At 38.8% G+C, this 27698-nt stretch overlaps 1 protein-coding gene across 4 annotated transcripts in view; it reads left to right on the top strand.

Annotated features, from left to right (window-relative positions):
- FRMD4A (FERM domain containing 4A) overlaps positions 1 to 27698 on the top strand; it is a 511564-nt gene that overhangs the window by 171393 nt on the left and 312473 nt on the right. Inside the window, exon 1 of one of the 4 annotated variants that reach the window (XM_060778219.2) lies at positions 18105 to 18598. The exons of the other annotated variants lie outside the window; for them this stretch is intronic. Within the exon in view, the coding sequence (XP_060634202.1) occupies positions 18506 to 18598 (93 nt within the window). The 5' untranslated portion in view covers positions 18105 to 18505. Of the gene's footprint in view, positions 1 to 18104; positions 18599 to 27698 lie in introns of those variants that run through there. 4 annotated transcript variants of the gene reach the window in all.

Below are 27698 nucleotides of genomic sequence, written 5' to 3'. Positions count from 1 at the left end.
TTTTTTGCTTTTTGTGTCATGTACTTTATAAGTCTGAGATTGTTCTGTTATTGACCTCTTCTGAACAAATCTTGCTCCTCTAAAAAAAACTACCCTAAAAAACTGCCATAAGTCAGAACAACTTGAAGTTACTATAATAACACAAATAATGTTGTTGTTGTTGTTGTTGTTATCTTATGTATCAGCTTAAGTTCAACTAATGAATGGTATACAGGAATATGTATGCAAATATTCTAGGTGACAGATATATATTATATATATATATAAATTATATATATTCAACACCAAACTCCCATGTGATCTTTGGTTCAGTCGCTAACTACTATTTCCTTTGGCTGTGCCAATTTTTGGAAATAAAATCTAGCGTTGCTATTCTTATCTTCTTATTCTCTTACTAACTCAGTATGTCGTACTTTCAGTGCTATTCATATGTGGGGACACAAGTGGTAGGAGATTCAGATGCATTGCTCAGTTGTCTTTGATGTGATACAGAGAAACATAATTCAAGAAAAGTAGTATTGGTATTGATTTTAATGTTAACACCAGTTTCTGGATCATGGATGAAAATTATGAAACTGTTTCCATGTGTTGCTTTTTTAAACAAAAATAAGGAATATCAAAGCTGTTCTAGCATTTGAGAGGTGTATATCCTCATAAAGGTCTCTTCTTAATTACTGTGGAGTCCAGCCAGGTCAGTAGGAGTGGGCAGTGATTCTGACCTAGCCATTCTGTGCCTGCAATCATCACAAGTTTTTGCTTGGCAGTGTGTGCTGTTGACTATGCAATGCTGTTTCCACTTCGGTAGAACTCCCTGCTTTGTAACAACTAAGATGTCAGCTTGGTTCACAACAGCTTGTTCTTTGAACAGCTATGTCTTTGAAAGTATCTAAAGCAACTGGCTTCTATGACTTCAACAACATGTTGTTTCTCCTTTAGTATCCATTCTGCTCTCACTTCCGTCAACACCGCAAACGCGTTTGGTGGGGACGAGACACCGGGCCTTCTCAGCTGTGGCCCCCCGCCTATGGAATGCACTCCCAAATGAGACAAGATTGACTCCATCCCTCCTGGCTTTCAGGAAAAAAAATTAAAATTGTAGTTTTGGGACCAGGCTTTTGGGCAGCAGATGTAATTTGCACCTTAGTGGACATTGACTGGAATGGCGTTGTGGCAGATGACATTGTGATTTTGTTTTATTGTTTTAATTAATGCTATATGGATTGGTTTTAATTATTGTTTATGTATTTGATTATGATTATATTATTGTAATTTTGATGTAGGGGCATTATACCGTTACTAATGTAAGCCGTCCTGAGTCCCTCTTCGGGGGTAGAGAAGAGACGGAGTACAAATACCATAAATAAATAAATAAATAAATAAATAAATAAATAAATCTAATGTGCATAATTGAAACTACTACTAGTCCCTGTTCTGTCATTCTGACACAAATAATAATCATACCAGTATAGTACCATACTTCGAACATTTTATCACCTACTGCTGTGTACAATTGGTTTTTCCTCATTTGTTCTACAAAGAGACACTAAAAATGATTTTTTCTATTTACATGAACGTATCCTTTATGTATATAAACAAACTTTAAAAAGAAATTACATTACATTCAAGAGAATGTAAGATGCATTTTCATTTATAGTCATTAAAAGACTGTTAAGTATTTTGCCATCAACATGAAACCTAATATTTAGATGAGCATCTGGCCATTCAGCTGGAATTGAATACTGAAGGTGGATATTGTACTGGATAACACATAGTCACCTGGGACTGATCCCCCTGAACCTTCCTTTCCCATACATCTTTATCTGTATCAGTGGAATTGCTTTAAAAGTGGAATGATGCATTGCCGGGGCATGGTTGTTAATGCTCCTCAGTTTCTTTTGTTCCAAGCACTTATATACCATGGCAAAATAGAATTCTAGGGCCTTAGAATCCCACCAGGCTTATAAGAGGTTCAGGTGAAGATAGTGATTCTGAAATTTGCATTTTCTTCCCTTTAGCAGGACATAAATCATATTGATGGATTTACACTAAGCAACAATTATAACAAAATAACAAAATTGTATACCTGAAAATCAGATCTAGGTGCAGAATTTTGAAGGTTTCTGGAGCCCAATTGATCACATTCCTGATAAAACTCATTTACAACGGCAAATTTATAGTTACAAAACAGTAACCAGAATTTGAACCATATTCCTGCTTCTTGGCAGGGGGTTGGACTAGATGGCCCATGAGGTCTCTTCCAACTCTATGATTCTGTGATTCTAAGTCTATATTTCCAGTGGTCGCTCATAGTGTGACCAGTCTGAAGCCCACAGTTTCATTCATACAGCCCATGTCATAATTTCAGAAGCGCATTGCCAACAATCAATCTACTTCTGGTTGACAAAGAAGAGGGGATTCCTATTAGGAGAACCAATGTCACTTTTTAACTTGAGAAGGGAAACAGAGAAAGAGAGTAGAGGAAAGAAAGAAATTTGCCCTGTTGTTATTATTAACTATTTATATTGTGGCATTTTTTCCTGAAACTGGGGCTCATGACACTCTCTTAAAAGTTATGTCTGTTCCAAGCCTTTCGTTTTAAAAAGCCTGTAGGAAGAAATGTATTTCTTTAGCCACAGAAGGACTCCAAGCCATTCTAGCTTCTCTAGAAGAGATGTCCAGAGCAGCTACGAAGAAGGCTCTGTTTTGTGTCTGTACCAGTCATGTCTGTGAAAATGACAGGACTCAGAGAAAGAGCCACTTCTGAGGATTCAAAGGCCAGAGAAAATTCATATAAGGCGATAACCCTGTCAGAAAGCCTGGTCCTAATTATTTGTTATTTTTGTGAGAGTTGGCTGACTTTATTGTAAACCTAAAGATGAATATTATTTTGATGAAACCTGGGTTTTTATTCTTAATTTCTGTTGTTTTCTGGTTGTTCCCAACTTATGGCAACCCTACTATGAGGTTTTATTGGCAAGAGTTGCTCAAGGTCATCCGCATGTTTCCATGGTTGAGCAAGGATTCAAATTCTTGTCTCCTAGTCCATCAAATCAACCACTATGCCACGCCATACTAAGTCTCAAATACCACTAGCCTTAAAAAAACAGCTTGGACCTTAAATGCAGTGGACATGTGCTAACCCCACCTCCCTATGTTCCTTACCACCACTATTGCTCCCTACACGTGGAGAAAATGAGTCTGCAGATGAAAAAAAACTAAATAGAGCTGTGGATGATATTGAAAAATATGTCCAATTTTAATATTTCAGGGATGAAAAGTTGAGCTTTGACTCTATACAGAATGAAAACAACTCTTTCAGATATATTGATGTAAAATACAGAACTAATGAAATAGCAAAACAAGACAAACAATAAAAGCAATAAGTAATGGGCATTTAAAACAAATTTCTATACTGTTTGTGATCTGATGCATGGTAGAGCCTGTTTGAAGCATAAACAAGCCAAGAGGCTGAGATGGCTTCCCACATGGCTTTTGCTATTTTAACTATTTCAACACAAACAATAAAAACAACTGGTCTACCACTGCCAACTTATCACATTGATTACAACTCATATAGCTGCATTTTAAGCAACCACCCACATGCTGAATTGCTACAATCTCTGGAGTGGAAAATTATATCTGGATTTGACTCATGACAGTTGTAATACTCATACTACTTTCCTCCCAACACACCTACTCTCCTTTCTCCACAAAATGGCATACATATACCAGCCTCACATTATCAGCAGTTTCCTCTAAGGACATGATGTTCATGTTATAGCATTGGCACCATACTATCTCCAAAACAGCTGTTGCTGTATTGACACTTCCTTTGCCTTTGTTCCAAAAGGACTCAAAAGCTTTGTTGGCTTCTGTGGCTTCTGTGAGATGAGATAAAAAGGAAAGCATAAGACAGGGGGAGGCAGAATTTACTGTCATCACTTAACTGTCATCAGTACTTGTTGAACAGAGAATTCAACAGGAGTGGCCAAACCATAGCCAAAAACATATAAGGAAGAGTAAAATCCAAAATGGAAATAGGGGCATTAAGAGAAGCAGAGAGAGTTTACTGAAATTGAAGAAATGGGGAAGCGGGCTTGGCTTTTAATAATCACAATTGAAGAAACAATAGAATATCATGAAATGCCGGTAGAGTTGCAATAGCACCACTACCAATTTCTCTTAAAGGGAATTTCCTTATTTTAAAATAATAAGAAAAGCTAAAATGTGAATCAGGATAGGCTTCAGGGTTGAGAAGGCTCTGGACACATTTTCCTCTGGTGAGGCCCCACCCACTTGGCAAACTGAGTTTGCTAGGGTAGCAGTGCTCCAAGCAATACGGGCTGAATTTAAGCATTCTTCAGATTTCCCATAGTACTCCAGAACTATGTCAAAAGCATTGTGTTAAATGTAAAGGATGGCTCAATCTGCGATCTAATTCTACCTGAGGTGTCAGGCCAGAAGGGGAAATTATGGAGAATAATAATAATAATAATCATCATCATCATCATCTTTATTTGTACCCCGCTCCATCTCCCCGATGAGGACTCGGTGTGGCTTACATGAGGCCAAGCCCAAAACAACAATTATATGAAATAAAACAAAACCGAAAACGCAAATAATAAACAATGGTAATGCAATTACATAAAACAAAAGACAACATAACAATATAAAATTACAATGAACACAATAAACACAATCACGGTAACATGGGCGAGCTAAATGTAATGGATAAAAGAAAATGGGTAGAAATAGATTAAAAACTCAGGCAAGATAAACACGAGATAAACAAGGACAGATTATTTGTGGAGGAGAGCTTGTTTTATTGGAGGTCGTGGAGCAAAACTTTCCTATGAGGGGAATGCACTCCAATAACAAAAGCCGTTAAACTAAACACTAATATGAAGATATAGATCTACTCATCAAATGCGCAGCGGAAGAGCCAGGTTTTGAGGTTCTTTTTAAAGGTTTCTAGGGTAGGGGCTTTCCTAATCTCTCCAGGGAGTGAGTTCCAGAGTCGGGGAGCCACAGAGGAAAAGGTTCTCTCCCTTGTACTCACCAAGCGAGTCTGGAAGACTGGCGGGGGCGAAAGAAGGGCCTCCCTAGAAGAACGGAGGGCCCGAGATGGTTCATGGAGAGAGATTCAAGGCAAATACCACTGTGCCAGCACCTGTTTAAAGTGCTGATCCTGGAAATAATGTCCCCCTGACATGCCTTCCCCCACCAAAGCAGACCAAAATATACACTGCTAAACAACAGGGGCACGGCATTGCTTTGAAAGTCAACTAACAATATCATTTGAAAATTAGCAGTACAATTCTACCTACATAGAGAAATTGGAGTATCAATTATAGCAAAGTTTCAAAAGTTGCAAGGCCTTGAGCAGTCCTGTAGCTGGGGGAGAGGAGTTAAGAGTTCAAGACCCTCCCCCAAATGTTTCAGGTTAAAAAAAAACCTGGTTTACTCATTAACCAATTTAAGAGTAAACCAGGTATTTTTTTAAATCTGAAACATTGGGGGGGGGGGGGGTTGAGCCCTTAAACCTCCCCTCCCCTGGCTACAGGCCTGGTCCAGGAATTCTGGTCAGGATCATACATTACATCACTGGAGCATAAGTCTATGTCAGCAAACTAACTGGCAGCACTGGAAGCTGCTCCCTTTAGCCATATGTTTCTGTTGTTTCACAACAATAGCCAAGTGAAACTCTGTTTTCCTGACCAGTGATTGGTTGTAGAGGTTTTCACATGTGTGTTCCAGCTACTTCTGGTTATAATGGGAAGTTGGTGTGCCTCCAATATATGGATAATACTTCTTCCCTTGTTGCTCAGGATAGCTGAGGTTGCCCCTGACCAACCTGACAACTATTGTTGCATGATGGCGTGGGGAAATCTTTTGGATTGAAGTACTGGATAGCATCTTCCTCAAGGTGTGGAAAAGTTCATGCACAAGTTGTGTCTGCATGTGTCACCAAAAGGATGCTATGCAATGAATGGTCCAGGCTCTTAGCCATATATAACACGTACCAGTAGTCAGTAGTATAGTTTGTGATGCTTTGTTATCCATGTATTGTTATGATTAGTAGATATCAGTAATCAATAATATAGATAGTGATGCTTTGTTATCCATTTATTGCTGCAATTAGCAAATGTGCATGGCTGCTTTGCTACTTTATAAACTCAGCAGATCAATACCAGGCGCAAAAATCCACACTCCTGGAGAGAGGAGAAAGTGACAATATTTTCTTGAAAGCAGGCTCCATCAGGAAGAACTCAATGTGCCTCATTACTCATTGAACACTAGATATCCTGGCATTTCCCAGTGATCTTTTGGGTTTAGAACATGACATCAGTCTTAATGAAACATGCAATAATATAAGGCTTTCTCAAAATGTAAAGTGAGCCATTAACCTATATGGGAAGCAATAGATTGCTCAGTTTGGCAGAGCTGCTGGGACCTACTAATGGAACAGAAGGGAGCCAGTTGGTACTTTGTACAGTCACAAATCATACATAATGGAAAGGTCTAACTGCTACCCTTGCCTCCCTTGGAAAAAACACAATATTTTCACTTAACTATGAGAGGTTTGGGCTCATCTGGGGAGAGCTGTTCTGAGAGTATCTTTAAGGAATCTAACCCTGTAGTTTGCATTTAAATTGTTGAAATTCTCTGTTGCATGAACTTTAGAATCAGTTGCTAGGCTTGAAGTGGTAGATCGAGTACAGTAGGCAGAATGTGATCTGTGGAATAGGAATTGCAAAAGACCACATTCTTGGGATGGTTGTAACCAGATCCAGAAGCTTCATTGCAATTCTTTAAGGGGAGATGTACCAGCATCTTCAGGTAGGACAGTGAGAGACACACCTGCCTTCAACTACAGAGAACCACCACCAGTCAATCAGTACAAAATACTGTATCAGGTCAGCCCTAACCTTAAGTAAACCAATGGATTTTGTTGCATACACAAAATTATTTTTAAAATATTGTGTATAAAATTTCCTCCCAGCTATCTGAATACGGTGTGTGTGCAAATACAGAGATTTTAAAAAATTAAAATCCAGAATTCCAAACAGTTCTGGTCTCAAGCATTTTTGATAAGGGAAACTCAATCTGTCCTTGCTTGTTAAGTACATGTCTTACTTTTCCAGCAGCTATTAATAATAGCTAACAAAATTGTTTGAGGGTACAAAATAGGAAATGGAGGCTTGGTGCATTAATTTCCTTCTGAATGTGATGAGGAGTGGTGTCAGGAAGTGTGAAAATGGAAGCAACCCTCCCCTTTTTGTAGGAAGGAATAGTCCATCTGATTTTGCCAAGACAAGTGTCAGAATCAGACCCTGGCAATGTGGTGAGAAATAGTCATCCCTTTGCCACAGAATCCAGTTTTGTTTGTATAAGTTCCCAAGACCAGAGTTCTTTTTCCCTGTTCCCTGGCAATGTCAGAGCCGCATGTCTCAAAGGTAGCCTTGTCAAACAACTTCCTGTTCTGATTAATGGCATGTGGGAAAAGATAAAATCTAAATTATTCTCTGCATTGACAACATAAAAAATCAAGAGCTAACCGCTTAAGGGCATATGTGAGAAATATTTAAGGAGACTGGAATTATGAGAGGGTTTTTGATGATACCATCAATAAGTTAAACTAATTTTTTTTCATCCACACTGGTAACAGTTATAGATAATTTTAACACTGGCATGTGTCTCGGACTGAAATTGTCTGAGGGCCCTTCTACACAGGCACTAAAATCCAGTTCCAAGCCTGGGTTGGTGAAGGTTTTTCAGGCTGTATGACCATGTTCTAGAAGCATTCTCTCCTGCATCTATGACAGGCATCCTCAGAGATTGTGAGGTCTATTGGAAACTAGCAAAATTGGGTTATATATCTGTGGAAAGCAGGGTGGGAGAAAGAACTCTTGTCTGTTGGAGCTAGGTGTGGATGTTTCAACTGGTCACCTTGATTAACATTTGATGGCTTGACAGTTTTTCCGGTGTGGCTTATTCCTGCCTGGGAGAAATCCTTTGTTGAGAGGTGATTAGCTTTTCCTGATTGTTTCTTGTCTGGAATTCCCCAGTGTTTGAGTTTTGTTCTTGATTTACTGCTATAATTTTAGGGTTTTAAAATTATAACAGTAGCCAGATCCTGTTCATTTTTACAATCAGCAGGTCTTTGTGGCCACTAGCTGGTTCCTGGAGTGCCTTTGTAGACACTCCACAGTGAACAGGTTCTCTTAAATCCACATCCTGTCTTGAATTAAATTGCTATGTAGAAGCAGCCTCAGTTAGGGAAGCTACAGATTCCAAGAAGTTTACCAAATGTCACAGGACTGTATGATTTTGAAAAATCCTCAGTGACAGGGGGGAAATGCTCCACAAATATTGGTAAGTGTTTGCTGCAAATATGTCTGTGCATGTCAGATTCATACTAAATCGCATGTTGAGGACTAAGCAAAGGTTAACTTCCTTTTGATTATGGTTAATTAAGTAAACTGATGAATTAAACTGCTCATGTAGAGATAAATATTCAGTAGGGGTGAGGAACATGTGCCTCTTCTCAAAGTTATTGTATGGCAATTCTCATCATCCCAGTTCATAGTTTATGCTTGGAACTCAACCACATCCTGCACCATCTTGTAGTCCTCATCAAGGACTTAGAATAGTCAGATGAGTTAGATGGTGGCAGGCCTGTGGCCGGGGGGGGGGGGGGGAGTTCAACTCCCCCACCCGAAATTTTTCAGGTTAAAAAAAACCTGGTTTACTCATGAATTTTAACTGGTTAACCAAATCCCCATGCAAAGTCTATGAGAAACAAAAAATTAAGAGTCCCCCCAGAACTGCAAGCACTATCTCAAGCAAATATTGACTATTTATTCACACTGTCATTACTTGCAGCAATAGCCGATATAACGAAGCAACCAAGTTGGGGGGGGGGGGCTCTCTGTCTGCCTGTCTCTCTATTCTTTCCTCCTTTCACTTTGCTTGTTAGAGCGATACTTCTCAAAGACACACCTCTTTTTCTGAGCACACGACAAGCCCCTGAGTTCTTCTCTTATGAGCACAGAGAGACAAGATGTCTCCTGTGAGTTAGTGAGTTAGATATTAGGCCGTGTTATATTTTCCTTTCAAGATATGTAATTATTTGAATAAAAAGTTTTATAACTTTTTAAGCTTGACTCTGGTCCTGAATTGCTCAACCTCAATCACTCTACTGCTACACTAGAAGCTTCCGATCTGCTGAACTTCTACTATTGCTGTTGTTGCTTCTTTATCATAATATCATAGAGTTGAAACAGACCACATGGACTACCCAGTCCAACCCTCTGCCATGCAGGAAAAACACAATCAAAGCACCCCTGACAAATGACCATCCAGTCTTTATTTAAAAGCCTCCAAAGAAGGAGCTTCCATCATAGTCCGAGGCAGAGAGTTCCACTGTTGAGCAGGTCTTATAGTAGGAAAGTCTTCCTAATGTTCAGATGGAGTCTCCTTTCCTTTTTGAACCCATTGCTCTGAGTTGTAGGACCTCATCAGATGCAGACTTTGCACTTAAAAAATATTTTAAAGACAGAATCTCACAGAGCCCATCAAATGATGCAAGACTACTTCTGGCCATTCCTCATGGAACTTCTGGCCATTCCTCATCTTTAAAATGTTTCTAAAGGTTTTAGAAATTGACGTTTTTCAAATCAGAGCAATCAACTTCAGAGCTCCTAATTCGCGCAGAAATAGCTAAAGGCACGTATTTGAAGGTAGGATTGAAACTGTCAGATTTCTCCATTTTAAATAGTTGTAATGACATTAAAGAGTTGGCGTTCTTGTGGGTGGTAGTTCCCTTGATGTAGATACTAGACTCCTTTTTTTATGCAGCCCAAAAGCCCATTGGTTTGTTCCTTTTTGGAAATACCACTCTCAAACAGGAAAAAGCACTCCAACAATATTTTAAAGGACCATGGAATACCCATAATCCCCATGGCCCTTTCACACTGCATAGTTATAACACCATGATTCTGCTTTAACTCCAGTGGCTGCACCCTATGGAATCCTGGGCTTCGTAATCTGTCCCTCCCTCAGACTACAAATCCCAACATTCCATAGTATGGAACCATGCTGGTTAAAATGGAATCATAGCAGCAACTTTGTAGTGTGAAAGGGCTCCAGATGGACCAAATCCAGGAAAAAGCGCCACCCAACAATACATATAACTTTCCTACCACATTCTTTGGAAAACACTAAACGTATAAAGAGTGGAAACTGAAAATTTAGTATCCTATCAATTTCTAATTAAGTCTCATGCAACAATGACTAGTTTAAATTCATAGGAAAGAAAAATTATTTAGAAATAGATATTTCTGCAACTCCACACACATCTTTTTACAGTGAATTAACATGATTAAGTTCTGTGCTTCAAGCTGTTACATTTAGAAGTCATTTAAATATAAGAAATAGCAAACAGGAAGTTTAGAATATACCTTTAGGGCTTTACGTGTGTTGGGAGGTTCATAGAAGCATTGTTACTGAATTTTTCATTATAGCGAGCATAACAAATTGCTTCCAAGCTGTGAAGTCTTGCTCTCAACAACCAGTCAGGACCCAAAGTCAGGCATCATGCATTGGCATCCTTGGGAGGAAGGAATATCCATCCACAGTCTAATTTGGGCCCCTTCCACACAGCTGCATAAAATTCCACATTTTCTGCTTTGAACTGGAATATATAGTACTGTGAACTCAGGTTACCCAGTTCAAAGCAGATATTGTGGGATTTTCAGCCTTGATATTCTGGGTTAATATGGTTGTATGGAAGGGTCATTGGTCTGTCCCAATTCCATCCCAGACTGTAAATGAACTTTATCTACTCCTGTTCCAGCAAAGCTAGTTTTATGTTCTTAAACTAAAACAAGACTAAAAATTCAGTTCCTGACCACTCTCTGCCACAAAATGAATTTTACATTTTCTACTCTTATATTTTTTTTTTTTTAAAAACTATCACAATATACAGAAACCAAGATTTGTTGAGATTTCCAGGGATTTAGAGATTTTCTAGAGGTAAATATAGATGGATGGGGAGAACCATTTGGATACCAGACCTCTGGGGTGTTTTATTCTTACAAATTCTTAAGAGAAAAAGACTGTATACACATAAATTGTTAATGGGAAGTCTGCAAATGACACTAAAATATATGCTGTGTAGTTGACGGGTTTTGCAGGACTCATAAAAGTGTTACCCATACAAATGACTTCCTGCAAACAGCTGCTTATATGAAACCACACCATTTCAAAATCTTTCTCCACTAACACTAATGAATTACAACAAGTTAACTTCTTGCTGTCGTCAATTAGAGAAGTACAGTCAGGATTAGAAAAGATTCTGAGGCAGTTATAGATCCAAATGAAATACATGCAGAATAGGCAACTGACTCACCTGGCAAGGCAACTGCATTGCCTTGGGCAACAATACAGAAAAAGGGACATCCTGAAAGCTGAAATGGCATGCATTTAGTCTGAATGGCAGGCGTGGAGTCAATGGATCTTTCTAAGCAATCTAACTGTACTATGTGGAGTAATAGACTACAAGTGGCAGGTCTGCACATGGGTGCTTGAATGATGGACAATGCAAGTGAATGTGAGAGACAGGCCTTTCTCTGCCTGTTAACCTAAAATTGTGCTATGCTGTGGGACTGTCGTCCCCTTTGTTTTCAATTTGTAATTTGGAAGGTGAATTAAAAGTGATCTGTCACATCCCTTTGAATTTGTTCCCCTGTGATGTGCCAACAAGTGACGGGCTGCATCCAAATTTCATTCTAGATCAAGATAGCTTTTCTCGGGAAAAGCTATATAAGTCATATCATGGACAATGTGGGCTGTGCACTTATCCACGTATCTCAGTGATAGGGTGTAAATATGACAGTAGTAGGAGATGCCACTGTCAATGTCCTACCATTTTACTCGTGGGAATTTTGATGAGAATGGGAATGTTGGTGCTTCTAGGTGGGTGGCTTCCAATCAGAAGCAATAATCTAGCTATTATACTTTATATTTCACATTAACAGAAGAACTCCAGTTTGGTGGCAGAGAACATGATTTGCATGCAAAAGGCCCATGTTTGAAAACTGCCTGAAAACCTGGAGCATTCATATTATTTAACAGACCTGGAAAACAACTACAGTGCCTCCCAGAAGTAGTCCTTCCCCTCTGACATTTCCACATTTTGTAGCGTTGCCGCCTGGAATTGAAATTGATGTAATTATCATTGTTACAACTTAATGTGTACAAAAGACTCAGGAACATAAAACCTCAATCATTTTGTGGACAAATAATAATTTCTTCCTTGCTGCAAGAGAAACAAATATTCCTCTTTAGTGTTCTCCAACCCTCAATATCCAGAGATTTCTGCATCCATGGATTCAACTATCCAAAAAGCAAACCTTGATTTTGCCATTTTCTACAAGGAACACTAATTTGACATTTTATACAAGGAACATCATTGTATATCATGAATGAGCATATACAAATTATGGCTTCCACAGGGTGTCCTAGAACCAAAGACCAATATAAAACCAAAGCCCCACTATATTCCAACATATCAAAATATTGTGAAGAAATTGTTTTATGAAACAATATATACACATATTTTTCTCCATTGATGTATAGCTTATTTCAAATCTTGAGTTTCAGACTTCGGGCTACTCTAAAACATTCAATCACTACTATATTATTTTAACAGTGTGTTTAGAGTATTCAGTATGAACCTCTTCTCCACCCCCTTACAGTCTGAAATAGTTTTTTTTTTAAAAAAAATAATAATCTAGTATTGCTATAATCTTGTCTTCAGTGCAGTTTCCCAATCTTTCCTGAGGAAAAGTATGATACTGTCACCACCACAGTTCATCTCAGGGATGATTTTCCTGTAAATTACTGGCTTTGTGCAACCCATAGTCCAGCACCCGATTAATGACTTATGTACAAATTATGTAAGTGAATATGCTCGTTCATTTAGTATATTGTGTAATAATGGTTTTAACTGTATTCCAAGGGGTGTTCCTAGTTTGAGGTATGTTTTTAATATTGATTAGTACTTCTGCTCAATTTGATCTTATTTGGATAGCTTCTTGATTTTAATGTATAGCACCTTGTGCAGTGGTGTCTTTCAGGTGTTTCATTCACATTCGTTGGAATCAGTCACTAAAAATAGTTAAAAGGTGCAAACGCCCAGGTGTTTTGATGTTTTATCATCCTTGTGGAAGGCTTCTCTCATGTCCCCGCATGAGGAGCTGGAGCTGATAGAGGGAGCTCATCCGTGCTCTCCCCGGATTCGAACCTGTGATCTGTCGGTCTTCAGTCCTGCTGGCACAGGGGTTTAACCCACTGCACCACTGGGGGCTCCAATATCTGCATGGTGAAACCACTTTTTTCAACACCAATTTTAAACTGCATTAAATGGCCAGTATAGATGGGGCCTAAGTTAACATTCCAAGCTTGAAAATCTGAAGGTATTGGGTTTGTATATAAACAAACAGCACAAGCTGAAGGGATTCATTAGTGGAATAGGAGAGAAAAAGGTACTTTTGTTTTGTCAACTTACAACATTTTTATGTTGTATGACACTTATAAAGTCTAAAGGTTCTGAGCCACAAATACACACACACACACACACCAATGGGCCAGTATAGACAATGCCAGATCTATACAGGAAAAGGTATTTTTAATGGCTGCACAAGATCAGTCAATCCACTCCTGATCTAAGCCTCAGGCTGCATTCAATTTACAGCAAGGAAGGTTGCTATTCAATTGTTCTGTTGGCAGGGTGCCCCTTCTAAAATGACAGGCCAATCCACACTAAATCCATATTTCGGTCCTTGTAAATAGAATATGGAAATTTGAACATGTTCCCCATCCAAAAATATAATGTAATAATTTTGTGCTGCTCATTAATGAAAATGTATGATTCAGAGTACAAAATTTATGGCAGTATCTTCTAAAGCATGTTTTATGCATGCATGTGACCACACACATACTATATATAAAGAAAATGTTTATTCTATATTTAAACATGATAATAAGTACTGTAATAGCACCAGGAAAATAAATTATAGAAATAATAATAATAATAATAATAATAATAATGGTGTATTGCATTGTTTCCAGGCTATACGGCCATGTTCTAACAGCATTTTCTCCTGATGTTTCGCCTGCATCTGTGGCTGGCATTTTCAGATGATCTGATTGTAGTAAAACAAGTGGAGTTATAAGTGGAGTGCTCACAGATCCAGATGAAACGTCAGGAAAAAATACTGCTAGAACACGGCCATACTGCCCAGAAATGACACAGACCATCAGTGATTCTGGCTGTGAATGTCTTCAACAATACATTAATAATAGTAATGGTGGTAATAATAATAATAAGAAGAAGAAGAAGAAGAAGAAGTTGGCCCTCTATATTTGTCCTTTTGAGTTTTGCAGATTTGATTATTTGTATATTTCATTACAATGTTCTCTCTAGAAATCTCTACTTCATCCAGTGCAAAAGCTGGCCATAGGATCACACCATAGGGTCACACTGAAGGACCTATAAAAGATATTCTGTCTGGTAAAAAAGGGTAGTTTTTATATTCAATTTAGTTTTGCAGGAGTTCTATGCCCCTAACCCAGTGAATGTGGAGGCCTGAACTGTATTATCAAAATGAAGTACACACACATATACTGTACAAACAAATATGCACAGAGTAAAAATTTCATGTACACCCAACACATACTCCCCAGCCATCTAATACTGTTATAGGATGCTAAAATTGTCTTGGCCAAGAGCAATGCAGTTTGGTCTAGTCAGTTCACTTATGTCTGGGAGAGATGCCTCCATTTGGATTTTTCCCCCTTGAAAAGGTATCAAGTTAGGTAGGATTACTGGTTTATCAGAGGAGGTAGTTATTTCTGTAGCTTGAGAAAGGGAATGTAATCACATTCTCCATTATTGTTCCACTTCTATTTGTGCAATCAATTGTGCACATTTTTAAAAATACCTTCCATGCAATAGCCTTTCCTAATGTAGCAAGAAGCAACATCTGTCTCTGAATACTGTGCTTTATTATTTTTTTTAAAGCAGATGTCATAGGAGATATATTATTTTTAAAAGAGTCAAGAAACCTCTGTTTTCATTTTCAAGGCCAACAATGTAACCCTAAACCAAGTCTTTTAAAAGAATCTATGGGAATCAGTCATGCTGAAGCAATTTCCCTCTTTTCCGGCTTTGCTTTCCCTCCCTTCCTCCTTCACTCTCACACGCATATACTGACTCAATTTGCAGGGCACATATGGAACTAATTATGAACAAAGGCTGCTTGTTTTAATATTTGGAATTTCCCACATCAAGCTGCTGCTTTTTCCTTTAATGCCTTTTAATATGTGTGCAGTTATGCTAGCCAGATTATTTTTTCCCCTTTTCTTTGTTTTAAATAGAATGTTTGGATATTAGATTATTATTATTATTTTTCTGTCAAGATTTGACCAGAAAAATATTTTTAGTTTTCCAATAAACTAGATATTTTGATTGGCTATAGATGGCCAGTGTCTGGATTCCCAGGAGCCACTCTATTTTTCAGAGGGTGATCTGAGGGCTGGAAATTTAGTCTGCTTCCTAGCTGACCTCTTCACTTATGGTCAAGACTGCCAAATAGTGACTCACAATTTTGAGTGAGGCTCGTTCATAATATGTGGTGTAATTCCAGTTGCTTAATAACCACCCCAGGTTTTGACAGAATTTGCCAAGCCCTGGTTGTACCTCCATACTTGGCAGTGGCTGCTGAGCTGTGTTTGATGTGGTAGGGCCACAGGTATATGTATATGTATACATATACATATATGTATGTATGTATATATATATATAGAGAGAGAGAGAGAGAGAGAAAGTTGGCAGCCTCTAACCATAAGAGTGTGCAGTTATGGCGCACACATGGCATAGCTTGATCATATGGAATGAAAATACAAGAAGACACTGTGGGCTATTCTCTTTTCCTCCTGCACTACATTTTCTTCTGGAAAAAAATATGATTGGCTAGCAATTAGCAAATCATCTGATGAAATGGATCTAGACAGTATGTTGGCAATTGTCCCTTTCTGAATAAGAAATCACCTCCATGGGTCTCAGTTTTTCATGTTGTATGTCTAACTATAAAATGTTATTTATTTATTTATTTATTATTCAAACTTATATGCCGCCACTCCCTTGGGTGTGGAGATATATATCAATGACGGGAATAAATTTGTGGATGTTGTTCTTTGTGGGGGGGAGACCCAATCTAATCTAATACAAATCATTCCCAAATTATGTTTCTATACTCAGTTTTCTTATAGAAGAATCACCACAGAAATATATAAGCTCCACTGGAGATACTTCCCCACCCACACAGATATAGATATAGAGATATAGAGATAGAGAGATAGAGAGATAGAGAGATAGAGAGATAGATGATAGATGATAGATAGATAGATAGATAGATAACTGCACATAATAGCAAACCCTATATTTCGACTCTAATTGGACCAGAATCATACCATAGGATAGCACTGGAGAACCTAGAGAAACCCACAAAATTACATTTTGGAGAAGAGGTTTATACTATATATCTTCTTGGGTTTTGATAGGTTGTGCCAGTTGTTATTCCCTCCATGTCCACTAATTGTATCCTGTGGAAGGAGAGGGGGATGTTTGTAATCTTTTGAAGAGTAAATTTTCTTTTCTCTTTTTCAATTTTTTGAATAGAGTAAGTGCTGTAGTGCAGAAGTATCATTTCACTAATGCATGATAACGCTAAAAGCGTATTTTTTTTAAAAAAAAGTAATAAGTGAGGGATACTTTTTTGGAATATTAAAAAAAACAAGAAGTACGTCTTCAAAGAACAGCAATAAATACGAAAACCTACTGATACATTTGCCCCATTTGGAGACTCCCTCCCTTCTCATTCAGTGATTGTTTCCTGCCTTCACTCTCCCCATGCCAATGATCCCATCTTTGAAGCCAAAATTAAAATGTGGTGTCTTCAATATTTTTCTTTGTCTGCCCAGCCTTAAGTAAGGTTTCTACTTGTTTTGTTTGGCTTATGAGTGCCATATTTCTCCCCTATACAAGAATGATGTATGCATTTCATACATAAATTACTGAAAACAATTTATGGATTTTTAAAAAATGGTTTGATTAAATGTTTGCTCAGTTTCTTGTTCTCCTGCTCATGTATCCCAAATCACTGGACACGTTTTAAGAATTTTTTGTATTTATCGTGTCAGGAGCATATCAAACAGTTGCATTGTATTTTTTAAAAAACAAACAAACAAAACACAAAGTTTGCAAGCTTGGTGGTTGATTAAATGTCCTTTGACCAGTAGCTGGCCACTTGGAGTGCCTCTGGTGTTACTATAATTTTAAGAATTAAAGGCTAGAAGTAACAATTAACTTGCTGAATTGATGTCACTCTGGTGCTCACTCTTTTTGCCTAGGACTTCTCTGGTTATGTAAGGAATCCTTGTCTAAATCTCCTCCTTCTTCCATCCCTTCCCCCACCCAAAAAGAGAGCTCTGTATTCCTACATGTACAGGAGAATGTAAGTGAGAGGGAGAGTTGATTTCTTACCAAGAAAATGCAACCTGCACTGTCTACCACAGACAAATTGTGGGAGAACTTGTCTCTTTGGAACATTAGATCTCTGTCGTACATGTAGCTCAGTTTGCAATTTCCACAGATTGGGTATTACCCACTTGCTGCACTATATGTCATTATTTGATAAATATAATATTTGTCTGTGGAAATTAGAATATCTTAGTCTTAGCATACTTCTGTTTCTTGTTTTCAGTTTCATGTAGTTCCTTTTCTTACATGTACTCATAGCACTTTCCCCTCTGTTGTCTTGGGCAGGCTGAACCCTCCTTTTGTTCCCAGCTCGATGGCTTCAAGGCTATTATGCTCTCCCATGTCTGGAAGGAAGTAAAATCTGAGCATGGGATTTAACATTAATCTCCACACCAGATGGTGATACACCAGATATTGTTTTGGAGGGGGGACAGAGGCGTGTGATCAGCAAACCAGAGCAGGGGGCTGATGGTCACATGATGACATGTATAAAGTCGTCTGATATAGCTTTGATTAGACAACTGACCTGGTTACCATCTGTAGCTATAAGAAAAGAGGCTGACATTTTTGGAACATTATCTCCAGAAACTGAACGTCTCCAACTCTCTGGCAACACATTTTTTTTTCTGTAAGAGAAACATAAACCAGAGCTAAAGATACACTACTTGAAACAAGCTGTGAACGGGGAAGTCTCCCCCGCGCACACACTTTCCTTCCTTTGCTTCAAACAAGCCATGTCTTGACTTTAAAAAATCAGCTATTTGATATTTCCAAAGAGGGAACTCCTTAAAACATTGTAGAGGAAATCTCTCTGGGCTGATCATTTCTCCCCCTCTCTTCTCTCCTCTTTCTCACACACGCTTGCACATACACACACAGAGTTTTGCGCACTGCACTATGGTGGTGCAGGCAGCTGTGACTCCAAGCAGGAGCCGAAAACTTTTCTTTAAAATACCATATGGATCCCTGAGAAGACCAAGTGCCGAAAGGGTAAGCAGCACTTTCTTTCCACTTATTAACACATGTAGTCAGGAGAATAGACATATCTAACCTTTTAAATTCTTCATGTTTTAGCCAGACTGGGGATCTCCCCAGCAGTGTTTCAAAAATGAGTGATGCTTGTATGATGATGTACAACAGATAGTCAGATGCTCTGTGATAAGTCACAACGATAACTGATGCCAGCTCCAACTTGTGCATACTTACCTGGGCCATTCCAGCCTTCCTAGCAAGTGGGTAGTCATGATTTACTGGTTGTAGATATATGCTAAGAACAACTAATGAAGATTAGCTAAAATTGTAATCAGCATTAGTGCTGGTTGGCTGTGATTTATTAGAGTAACTGGCACTAATGGAATTCCTTTACAGTGCCAGGCAATCAATATTAGAGTTATATGATGATGGAAAGCAATAGTCAATGCTGGAGCTGATGCATAGGACAGTTGATTAGTATTCATGAAGTAACCTAAGGCAGTAAGTATTAGGCTGAGATATTGGATGATGCATAACAATGTATGGAGTTGGAATTGGAAGAGCGGTGAGAGTGCTACACGTGTTCCACTAAAAGTTCAAGGTTGCTCAAGCAAACTTTTTTTACTTTTTTGCTTTGTACTGTCCTAAGGGACTGGTGCTCAGCTCTTGTGTAAGTAGAAGTGCTTAATTTTAACTGACTTCAATGACATTCAAACTATTTACAAAATCAAAGTACAGCATATTTGAGAGTAACAAATGTTGGGTTTATGTAACGGTACATCTCTGAGTCTTTAAGGTCCCAAAGAAGTACTCTTTTACTTCATTTGCCAGACAATTTATGTTGTTATATTTTGGCAACTCTGGACACAGCATTGTGTTAGCTAAGAACAGTTACCTTTTTTGGACCACAGCTTCCAGAATCCCTCACCCAGCAAGGTCACTGCTCTCTTCCTTGGGGCTTTCCTGGAGGTATAATCCAGAAAAGTTATGTTTAGATATTGTGTCTCACCAACCCTTTCTCCCAGGTGCCATCTCAGTTCCAGAGCTAGGAAACTACACCTACCACAATCCCCTGTCACCAGTGACTTTCATCCCCAGGAGTGAGATGCCTCTTGGAATTTTAGTGCTTCAAACTATCTTTTCTAGGCTCTGGCTGTTTCTCAGATTGTCCTCTGAATTCCCTGATTTACATTCTTCTTTCTCTGACCTCCTAAAATGCAAGTAGTGTGTCTGGAGGAGAGTGCTTTTGTTACTGAGGTGAAGTTTCTGGAAAAAATCAACTAAGTTTAACTGTGTTCTGTGGCACTATGATGCATTTATTTGTTTTATGAGTATATTATCAATATTTGCATATGATATTTTGAGAAATTTATTTTATGGGTTTTCATTTAATTTTGGTGTCTTTATTAATATAGCAGTAATTTGTTATTTGTTGTCCATGACTTCTGCATGTGTTCATTATTGACATTATTAAAAGCAACTGAGGCGTAGAACATTTATTCCCAAACTGTAGTCCTCCAGGTGTTTGCACTTCAACTCCCAGGAGCCTCCGCTGCCTTGCCAATGGTCAGGTATTCTGGGAAATTAACAACTCCCAGAATGCCCACGCTCTGGGTTTCCCCAGAAGCTTTCCCAATGTTTTCTATTTTCCAAAAGCATTGAAACATATCACAATGACTGGGCTGAAAGCATTCAGTTCTGCTCTTTCATCCTAAACATGTGTATAACCAAGGAAGAGTTGGAACAAAAGTGAAGCAATGACCTAACACAAATCCACTGAGTGAATTCAGAGCATAGGTTAATTGTGTACTGAACTGAACAAAACCTAAAAGACTCAAAGAGGTGGGACTGAGACATACGGCTAACCTTTCTGAAATCCAATTGCCTTAGGGGCTGCATTCTGCATGTGCCAGCTGTGTAACAGATGCTGAGCTTGTCATATCCTGCCATTAGTTAAAACAGCTGACTGCCCTACACCATCATGACTTTTGGAGGGGAACATTGAAAAGTCCTAAGGAAACAGAACATTGAACTTCAACATGGATTTAACCTGTAAAAGACTGAGGTGGGATGAAAAAAAAATTCTCCCAAATGTCTCTTTGGTTTCCTTCTTTAAAAATGTCTTAGGATTCTTATCTTGTTTTTTTCCAGAGGTTATCAACCCAATGAATGTGTCATAAATGTTGAACTTCCACTAGCCTGGTCTCACCTTTTACTCTCAATATGGAAGTAAAAGTTTCAGCTATTGAATTACAGCTGACATTGTAGCTGTCAGAAGTGGAAGAGCTTTGCCACAATTACGTACAAGTTTAAATATTATTTACTAGCTTGGGCACCTGGCAGTGCCCGGGTTATTTGAAAAAGGCATTGTTTGTTTTAGGATGTTATGTAATACTGGTTTGGAATTACTAACACTACTTATTAGAAAAAAGTCTATGATTTCATTTTTATAAATGCTCCCATTAGAAAATACATAATGATGTGGGTGAACTACAATTCCCAGAATCGTGGGTCAATCCTCCCCAAGTCAGGCCTGTATGCATAGCTGGCCATGTTGGGTCTGTGTGACAAGTTTGGTCCAGATCCAATGCTGGTTGGGTTCGGTGCTCTCTGGATGCAGATGAACTACAGCTCCCAAAATCAAGGTCAATTCCCATAAATCCCTGCAGTATGTTTAGTTGGTCATGTGGCTTCTCTGTGCCATTGTCGGTGGGGGGGGGGGGTCACAGTTTCTCTTGATGCTGGTGAACTTCAACTCTCAGATTATGAGTGCAATCACCCCCAAACTCTGCCTGTGTTCACAAGTTTGGTCCAGATCCATTATTGATGAGGTTCAGAGTGCTCTGGATGTAGGGTCAAATACAACTTCCACACAGGTAGGTCATTCCCTCCCCAATCCCTCAGTATGTTCTGTTGGCCATCAGAGTTAGTTATGGACGTGATGTTCTTTTTGAACCGGAGCGGGATAAAGGGAGAATTCCATATAATATGAGCAAAGAGAAACTAGGAGACCATATTTGGTTTTAAACACTATTCATGTAACATTCATTTGAAACAAGACATTACATTTTAGTATCAAGAGCTCTCAGTCTCACAGACACACATCCATCATACTCAAAACAGGCCTCAGTCTTTTGAAGAGGGTTGGACATTCCATTGCCATAGTTCATCAGATGTCCTCAGAGTTGGAATTCCCCCAGTTTCTTATAGCCTGTTATCATAATCAGGTTGCAAGAGCATGTAATTTTGTAACCATAGTTTCAGAACCTTGTCCAAGCTAGATAGCCCAGGGAACATCTCGTTATTCTAGGATGTGTTTTCCCACCTTCACATTTTTTTCTGATTTCCTTGTCTCGGCTACCAAGTCCTCCCTTATTAATGCATTACGTGAACTTCTTCGGCCTGTTTCCTCTTTTTTTCACATGCACTCTGTTTCATCACAGGTTTACACCAAGATGTAAAGAGGGTCATGGGGCATCTGTGTGGCAAGTTTTGTCAAGGTCCATCATTCATGGGGGTCACAATGGTCTCTGGAAGTGAGTGAAAGTACTGCAAATCCCATTATCCGTGGCAAGCTTGTGTGCCATAGAAAAGGGTAGGGAAGTGTTAAGGGAGAGGCAGTGGGCAGGGTTGTGCAAATTCCACACCATTGCAGATAGAAAGGAACCCTGGGATGTGCTCCCTGTAATCTGCAATGTCCTTGGAGGGAACTATAGCCTGTTTGTGGAGACGGAAGGATGTCTGTGTAAGTGGACACCTCTGCTACATATACAAATACACATTTTCACTTTTATTATGTGGCTGGATGGATGGATGGATAGATGGATGGATGGATGGATGGATGGATGGATGGATGGATTACAAACTCCAAAATAGACAGGTAGATATATCCAAATATAATCAGCCTGGTGAAATTACTTTAATGGTCCCTGGATGTTCAGGATAAAATATGTGAAGAGCTTATAGTCATATTAAGTAAGAAATTAAGCAGGCAATCCTCCTATATGAATTGTATGAATGAACCTGGCTCAGGGGGCATTCATTAATGTTTTCCCACTGAGCAAGATGTCTTTGAGATTAACTCCTAAGAAGATAAAGGGCATACAAAGGATGGCGGGGAAGGGGATCAACCTGCTTAAGTTTCTTATCAATGTGCATGGCATTTAAAAGGAGACAGTAAACACCAGTGCATTAGATGTCCCTGACTGACCCTCCATCTGGACAATATTCATTGGCAGATTTCTGACAGTCATCACAAAGGAGGAGAAGTTTTTTAAAAATGAAAAACAGATTTCAGTACTAAACCATAATTCAAATTGCTGCCTCCTTTTTCTTCCTGATCATATGGGCATCTCTGTTAATGTCAGTACGTGGTGTCCGCAATGGCCTGGAGTTCTGCAGCCATCCAACAGCAGCAATGGCATCAGTAAGGTGACAGTCTTTCCCTTGCTGGGCCATCTAAACTCCATTGTGCTGCCATCACAGGTTGGGGATGGAGTGTGTGTCCACCACTGAGGCCTCTGAGACCAGTCCAAAGCAGTTCTGTTCTTGATTAGCTCTGCAATAAGTGACCAGTATAGATGAGCCCATAGCTGTTACACTAGCTTTAAGTTTGCAAAACTATTCCTAGCCAGTGCATAAACCTGGGTCTTCAAGTTCAAGGTTGGATCTTTTAGGAGGAGTGTAATCTCATCCAACCCAAGTATGACTACTGATCAATATTTTGACTGATCAGGAGACAAAAATGTTTTGACTGCTATGGAGATCACATGAAGGCTTCCCAAATTCATCTGAGCCTAACTTTTTATTTCACTTCTTTTCTTCCTTGGCTGTATGTGTAAAGGAGAGATTCAGCTGCATGCAACCAGCATACTGGTGGTACCAAACCCCAAACTTCCTGATGACTTCTCCTATGTCATGTATTGCTTTTCTATTCTTTTGACCATAACCCAGGAAAAAAAAAACACTGTCCAAAATGCTTCTAAAATCTCTCTGATATAACTTTTAAAGTAACTTTGAAATTACCTAGAAACTGTTAACGCATTATTTAAAAAAAATTCCCCCACATATTATGTTACTTTTTAAATTTAGCCATCATGTTCTTATTACCAAACACTATAATATTAACAAGTAAATATGTTGTTTCATGGTTATGAAAATATTTTACAGCAATTACAGAGTGGGGGTGGGTTCAATGAATAATTAATTATCTAACAGAAAAAAATGAGCTGGGAAGGATCATAATTTACTTCTTGGACAAGCTCTTTCATTACTATTATGTTTATTTATACTCTGCTTTCATTGATAGCTGGAACTTTGCTGCCAAACAGCCAGTGTCTGTCTGGTTCACAAATGAAGCCCATGAGAGAGTTTCCCACACTAGCCTGCTTCCTGTCATAGCCTTCCATTATTGAGCAATTCATTTCTTGAATTCCTCTTGTCTTCTTATTGCAAATAATGCCATTATAACCAATTCCAGGCACAATCTTTCAGAAATATATTCGGTACAAAGTCCACTTACGTTAATGGGAATCACACAAGATCAGACCAGTAAATGTCCTGATCAATTTTACTCATTTATCAGTCACATTAGTAATTGGATTTATGTCTATATGTATACTAAATAAGCTATAAGATCATTATTAGAAGTAATAGTTTAGTATTTGTTGGAAGTGCTGCATGAAATCATTCTAGGGCTTGCCTAGACTATATTATGTGTCAGACTTGTTTAAAAAAATTGATCCTTCTGTATCATGAGAAAATCAGTCTAAACTCTGGCTTCCCAAGTATAAAACCTCGATTTAATGAATTTCAAGCCAACAGTTCTTGTGAGTTCTGGCAAACATTCTCTCATAATCTTAACTGCCAACCAGTCTTTAGGCTTAATTAATGGCAAGATATCTTTTCAGTTCAATTCAGCAAAAACGGAACCAACTATAAGCACTGTTCATTTAATAGAAACGTTGGAAAATATGTGTTCAGGAAACTCAAATTTCAAGGCGGTTGCTGAGAAACAATACGCCCTGGGAAGAGCTACATATGACCATTTCAGATCTGAACATGAGGAGAATGTTTCTCATGAAAGGCTGAACACAGGTACAAAGAGCTTGGTCATTTTTTACAATATAATATGATAAATGCCCTTGGGAGAAAGAGAATGTAAAGGAAGAAAAAAAATGTTTAAAGTGAAAACATTGTCCATTTTTAAAAGTCTGTCTACCACCTTTCTGCTATTTTGTACTTTTTAGATGTGTTAGACCACATATCCCATCTCTAGGGCCAATGACCATGAGTGATGACAGTAGTTGTCCATCATGTCTGGGGTGTACACATTAGGGAAGACTGTTCTCTGATTTGGTGCTGCTGTGGCTGAATATTAAACCAGACCCCAATAAAACAAAAAATATGGATAAAAGGGCTGACTTGTTGTATATAATGATGGATGAATTAGATGGGGTGAACGTCTCCCATTTTGTCCATCCACGCACTAGCCACCTCATCACACAAGGGGTTTTTGGGCCCTTACTCATCTTCAGCCACAGATCCTGTCAAGCACCATCACATGACACAGGCCACGGCCCCACCCCAATGATGGCTGTGGAAGCATCACAAGCCGCTTCCTTGCCGACCATGATAAGTGAATCGAGTTTTGGGTAGCACCAGTTGAGCTACCTACTGGTTTTGGCCTTTATCCCCATATGATGGGGGAAGGGACAGGGCGTGAACACATGTTGCCACAGTTTCCTCTGTCTGTTGGGTAAGTGATAGGGCACGAATGCCCCCATGTGATGGGGGAAGGAGGGAGTACATGTGGGTTGCTGCAAGGTGCTCCTTGCACCTTCCATTTTTTTGGTGATTGCAGGCAAAATGGTACAAAACAGCAGGGGAGGCATCAGTATGATGAGGTCCCATTGGTTAAAACTTGGCTTTTTATAAGAGTTAGAGACCAAAGATTTCATTCTAGTTTTAAACATACATAGTAATACCATTTTACTCTGCGTTTTTGCTCTTTGCCACACTGCTCTAAAAAAGAGATTGTTCCCTTTTTAGTGAAGGTATAGTTCTTGCATTGACCGTTGGATATGCTGACTCTGGGTTTTGTGGTTGATTTTTAAATTAAAATTTACACTTCTACATACCATATATACTCATGTATAGGTTGATCTCAAAAGAACAGATTTGAAGATCAAACTATAAATTTTCATATGGGTAATTTGAGTCATTCCACAGAGAGGGGAAAGCAGCAGTGTCACCTCAGTGAGTTAGCTGCTCTTGGCCACCAGTTCCATTTCCCAAGAAGGATTAATGTATAGTAGGCTTGGGCAATCAAGAAAAAAAATGGTTCTAAACTCGTTTTGTATATAGGGGGCGCTGGCGATTCAATTTTAAAATGATTTCTGAAATTTTCTTGAAAAAAGATCGGAAATAGCAGGAAATCCGAATTTCTTCGTTAATAGAAGCAATTCCCACCCTCCAGAACCATTAAGTAACTTTGACAAAGTCAGCCTAAACAAACAGTTTTAAAATCTTGCAGTTTCCCTTCCCTGGTGGCGAGCTGCCATGCAGAGGGATGAGGTGGGCGTGGCTAAGCACAGCTCTCCTTGAAGGCCCCCAGTGACCTTCAAGGAGAGCTGTGCTTAGCCACGCTCACCTCGTCCCTCTGCATGGCAGCTCGCCACCAGGGAAGGGAAACTGCGAGATTTTAAGCAGTTTTAAAATCCCACAGTTTCCCTTCCCTGGCAGAGATGAAGAGGGACGAGGTGGGCCTGGCTAAGTGACAGCTCTTCTTGAAGGCCACTGGGGGCATGGCCTTCAAAAAGAGCTGTGCTTAACCACGCCCACCTCATCCCTCTTCAGCACCGTGTTCACCGCCAGCCAGGGAAGGGAAACCGCAAGATTTTAAAACTAACAAGGAAGGAAAACTGCGAGATTTTAAAACGTGGCCTTCAAGAATGGAAACCGCGAGGCTTTGTCAAAGCTGCTTAATTGTTCTAAAAATCAAAATAACTGTGGGAGACATCTGAAAATAATTCCGAACAATGGGTAAGTGGTTTAAATTCGGAATTACTCCTCCCACTATTCCTGTATGGCTTGATATTGCTTCAAAAGGTAATTTTTTCCAAAAAAAATAACGATTTTAGAAGATAACGACTGTACCTACCCATGCCTTATGTATAGTACTCACATAGACCCATGGATACATTGACCCAATATTTGCAGATTGATTTTTTTACTAAAATTTATAGACTTATACATGAAAATATAGCTGGTTCGATTATTGAATGCTTCCATTTTCAATGCATGCCTAGTAAGACAGCAGTGCCTTTACAATATCTATAATTAGGCCTGTGCAAAATTTAAAACAGAGCAAACAAGTTTTAATTTAACTTTAAACTCCTCTTAGCTTGTAGCAACCTTTCCATAAATACAATCTTCAGTTTGATTGGTAATGTCTGCTTCTCTCTCCAGATTTTTTGTTTCATTGTGTGTTAGACAACTCCCATGTGAAACAGTAATGATACCTGAAAACAAACAATTATTCTCATCCTACTGATGTTTCTATAGAGACGAGAAAGTCAAGTTTTACTCCACAATGTTGACCCTAGAATAAAATCATGTGGATTTTATCTACTCTGCTCTTCAGTTAGGTGAGATAAAATGTTTGCTTATCTTTCCACTGTTTGTATTTCTTTCCATTGATGGAACAATAAATAAGACTGTGTTTGTGAATGCAAACAATGATGTAATTGTTTGGCACATTCAATGTCTTTACCAGTTTAAAAATCCTCAGTTAGAGAATGTATTGAAAGATATAATATAAAATGCATAGATGCAATAAAATCACAACATGAAAATATGTAAAAATCACAAAAGCATGGGATAAGTAGGAAATCAGTGTAGATGTATTAGAATTACATTTAATTTTAATAATAAATTGTAGCTAGTAAAGTATATGGCAGGTAGCAACTTCATAGAGACATTGGTAAGCAAATAGGAGCCATACAATTGTTGCCAGCTTAGTGTCTTTCAGGGCTGCTGCAGAACATAAGCCCAGCAAATATATAGTTGGACTGTATCAAATTATCCCTCACTATTAGCTATGGCTAGAGCTGATGTG

Source organism: Anolis sagrei, chromosome 5 (assembly GCF_037176765.1).
Source record: "Anolis sagrei isolate rAnoSag1 chromosome 5, rAnoSag1.mat, whole genome shotgun sequence".
NCBI lineage: Eukaryota > Metazoa > Chordata > Lepidosauria > Squamata > Dactyloidae > Anolis > Anolis sagrei.
Note: the sequence above shows the minus strand (reverse complement) of the source record. Positions and strands in the feature narration are given on the sequence as shown.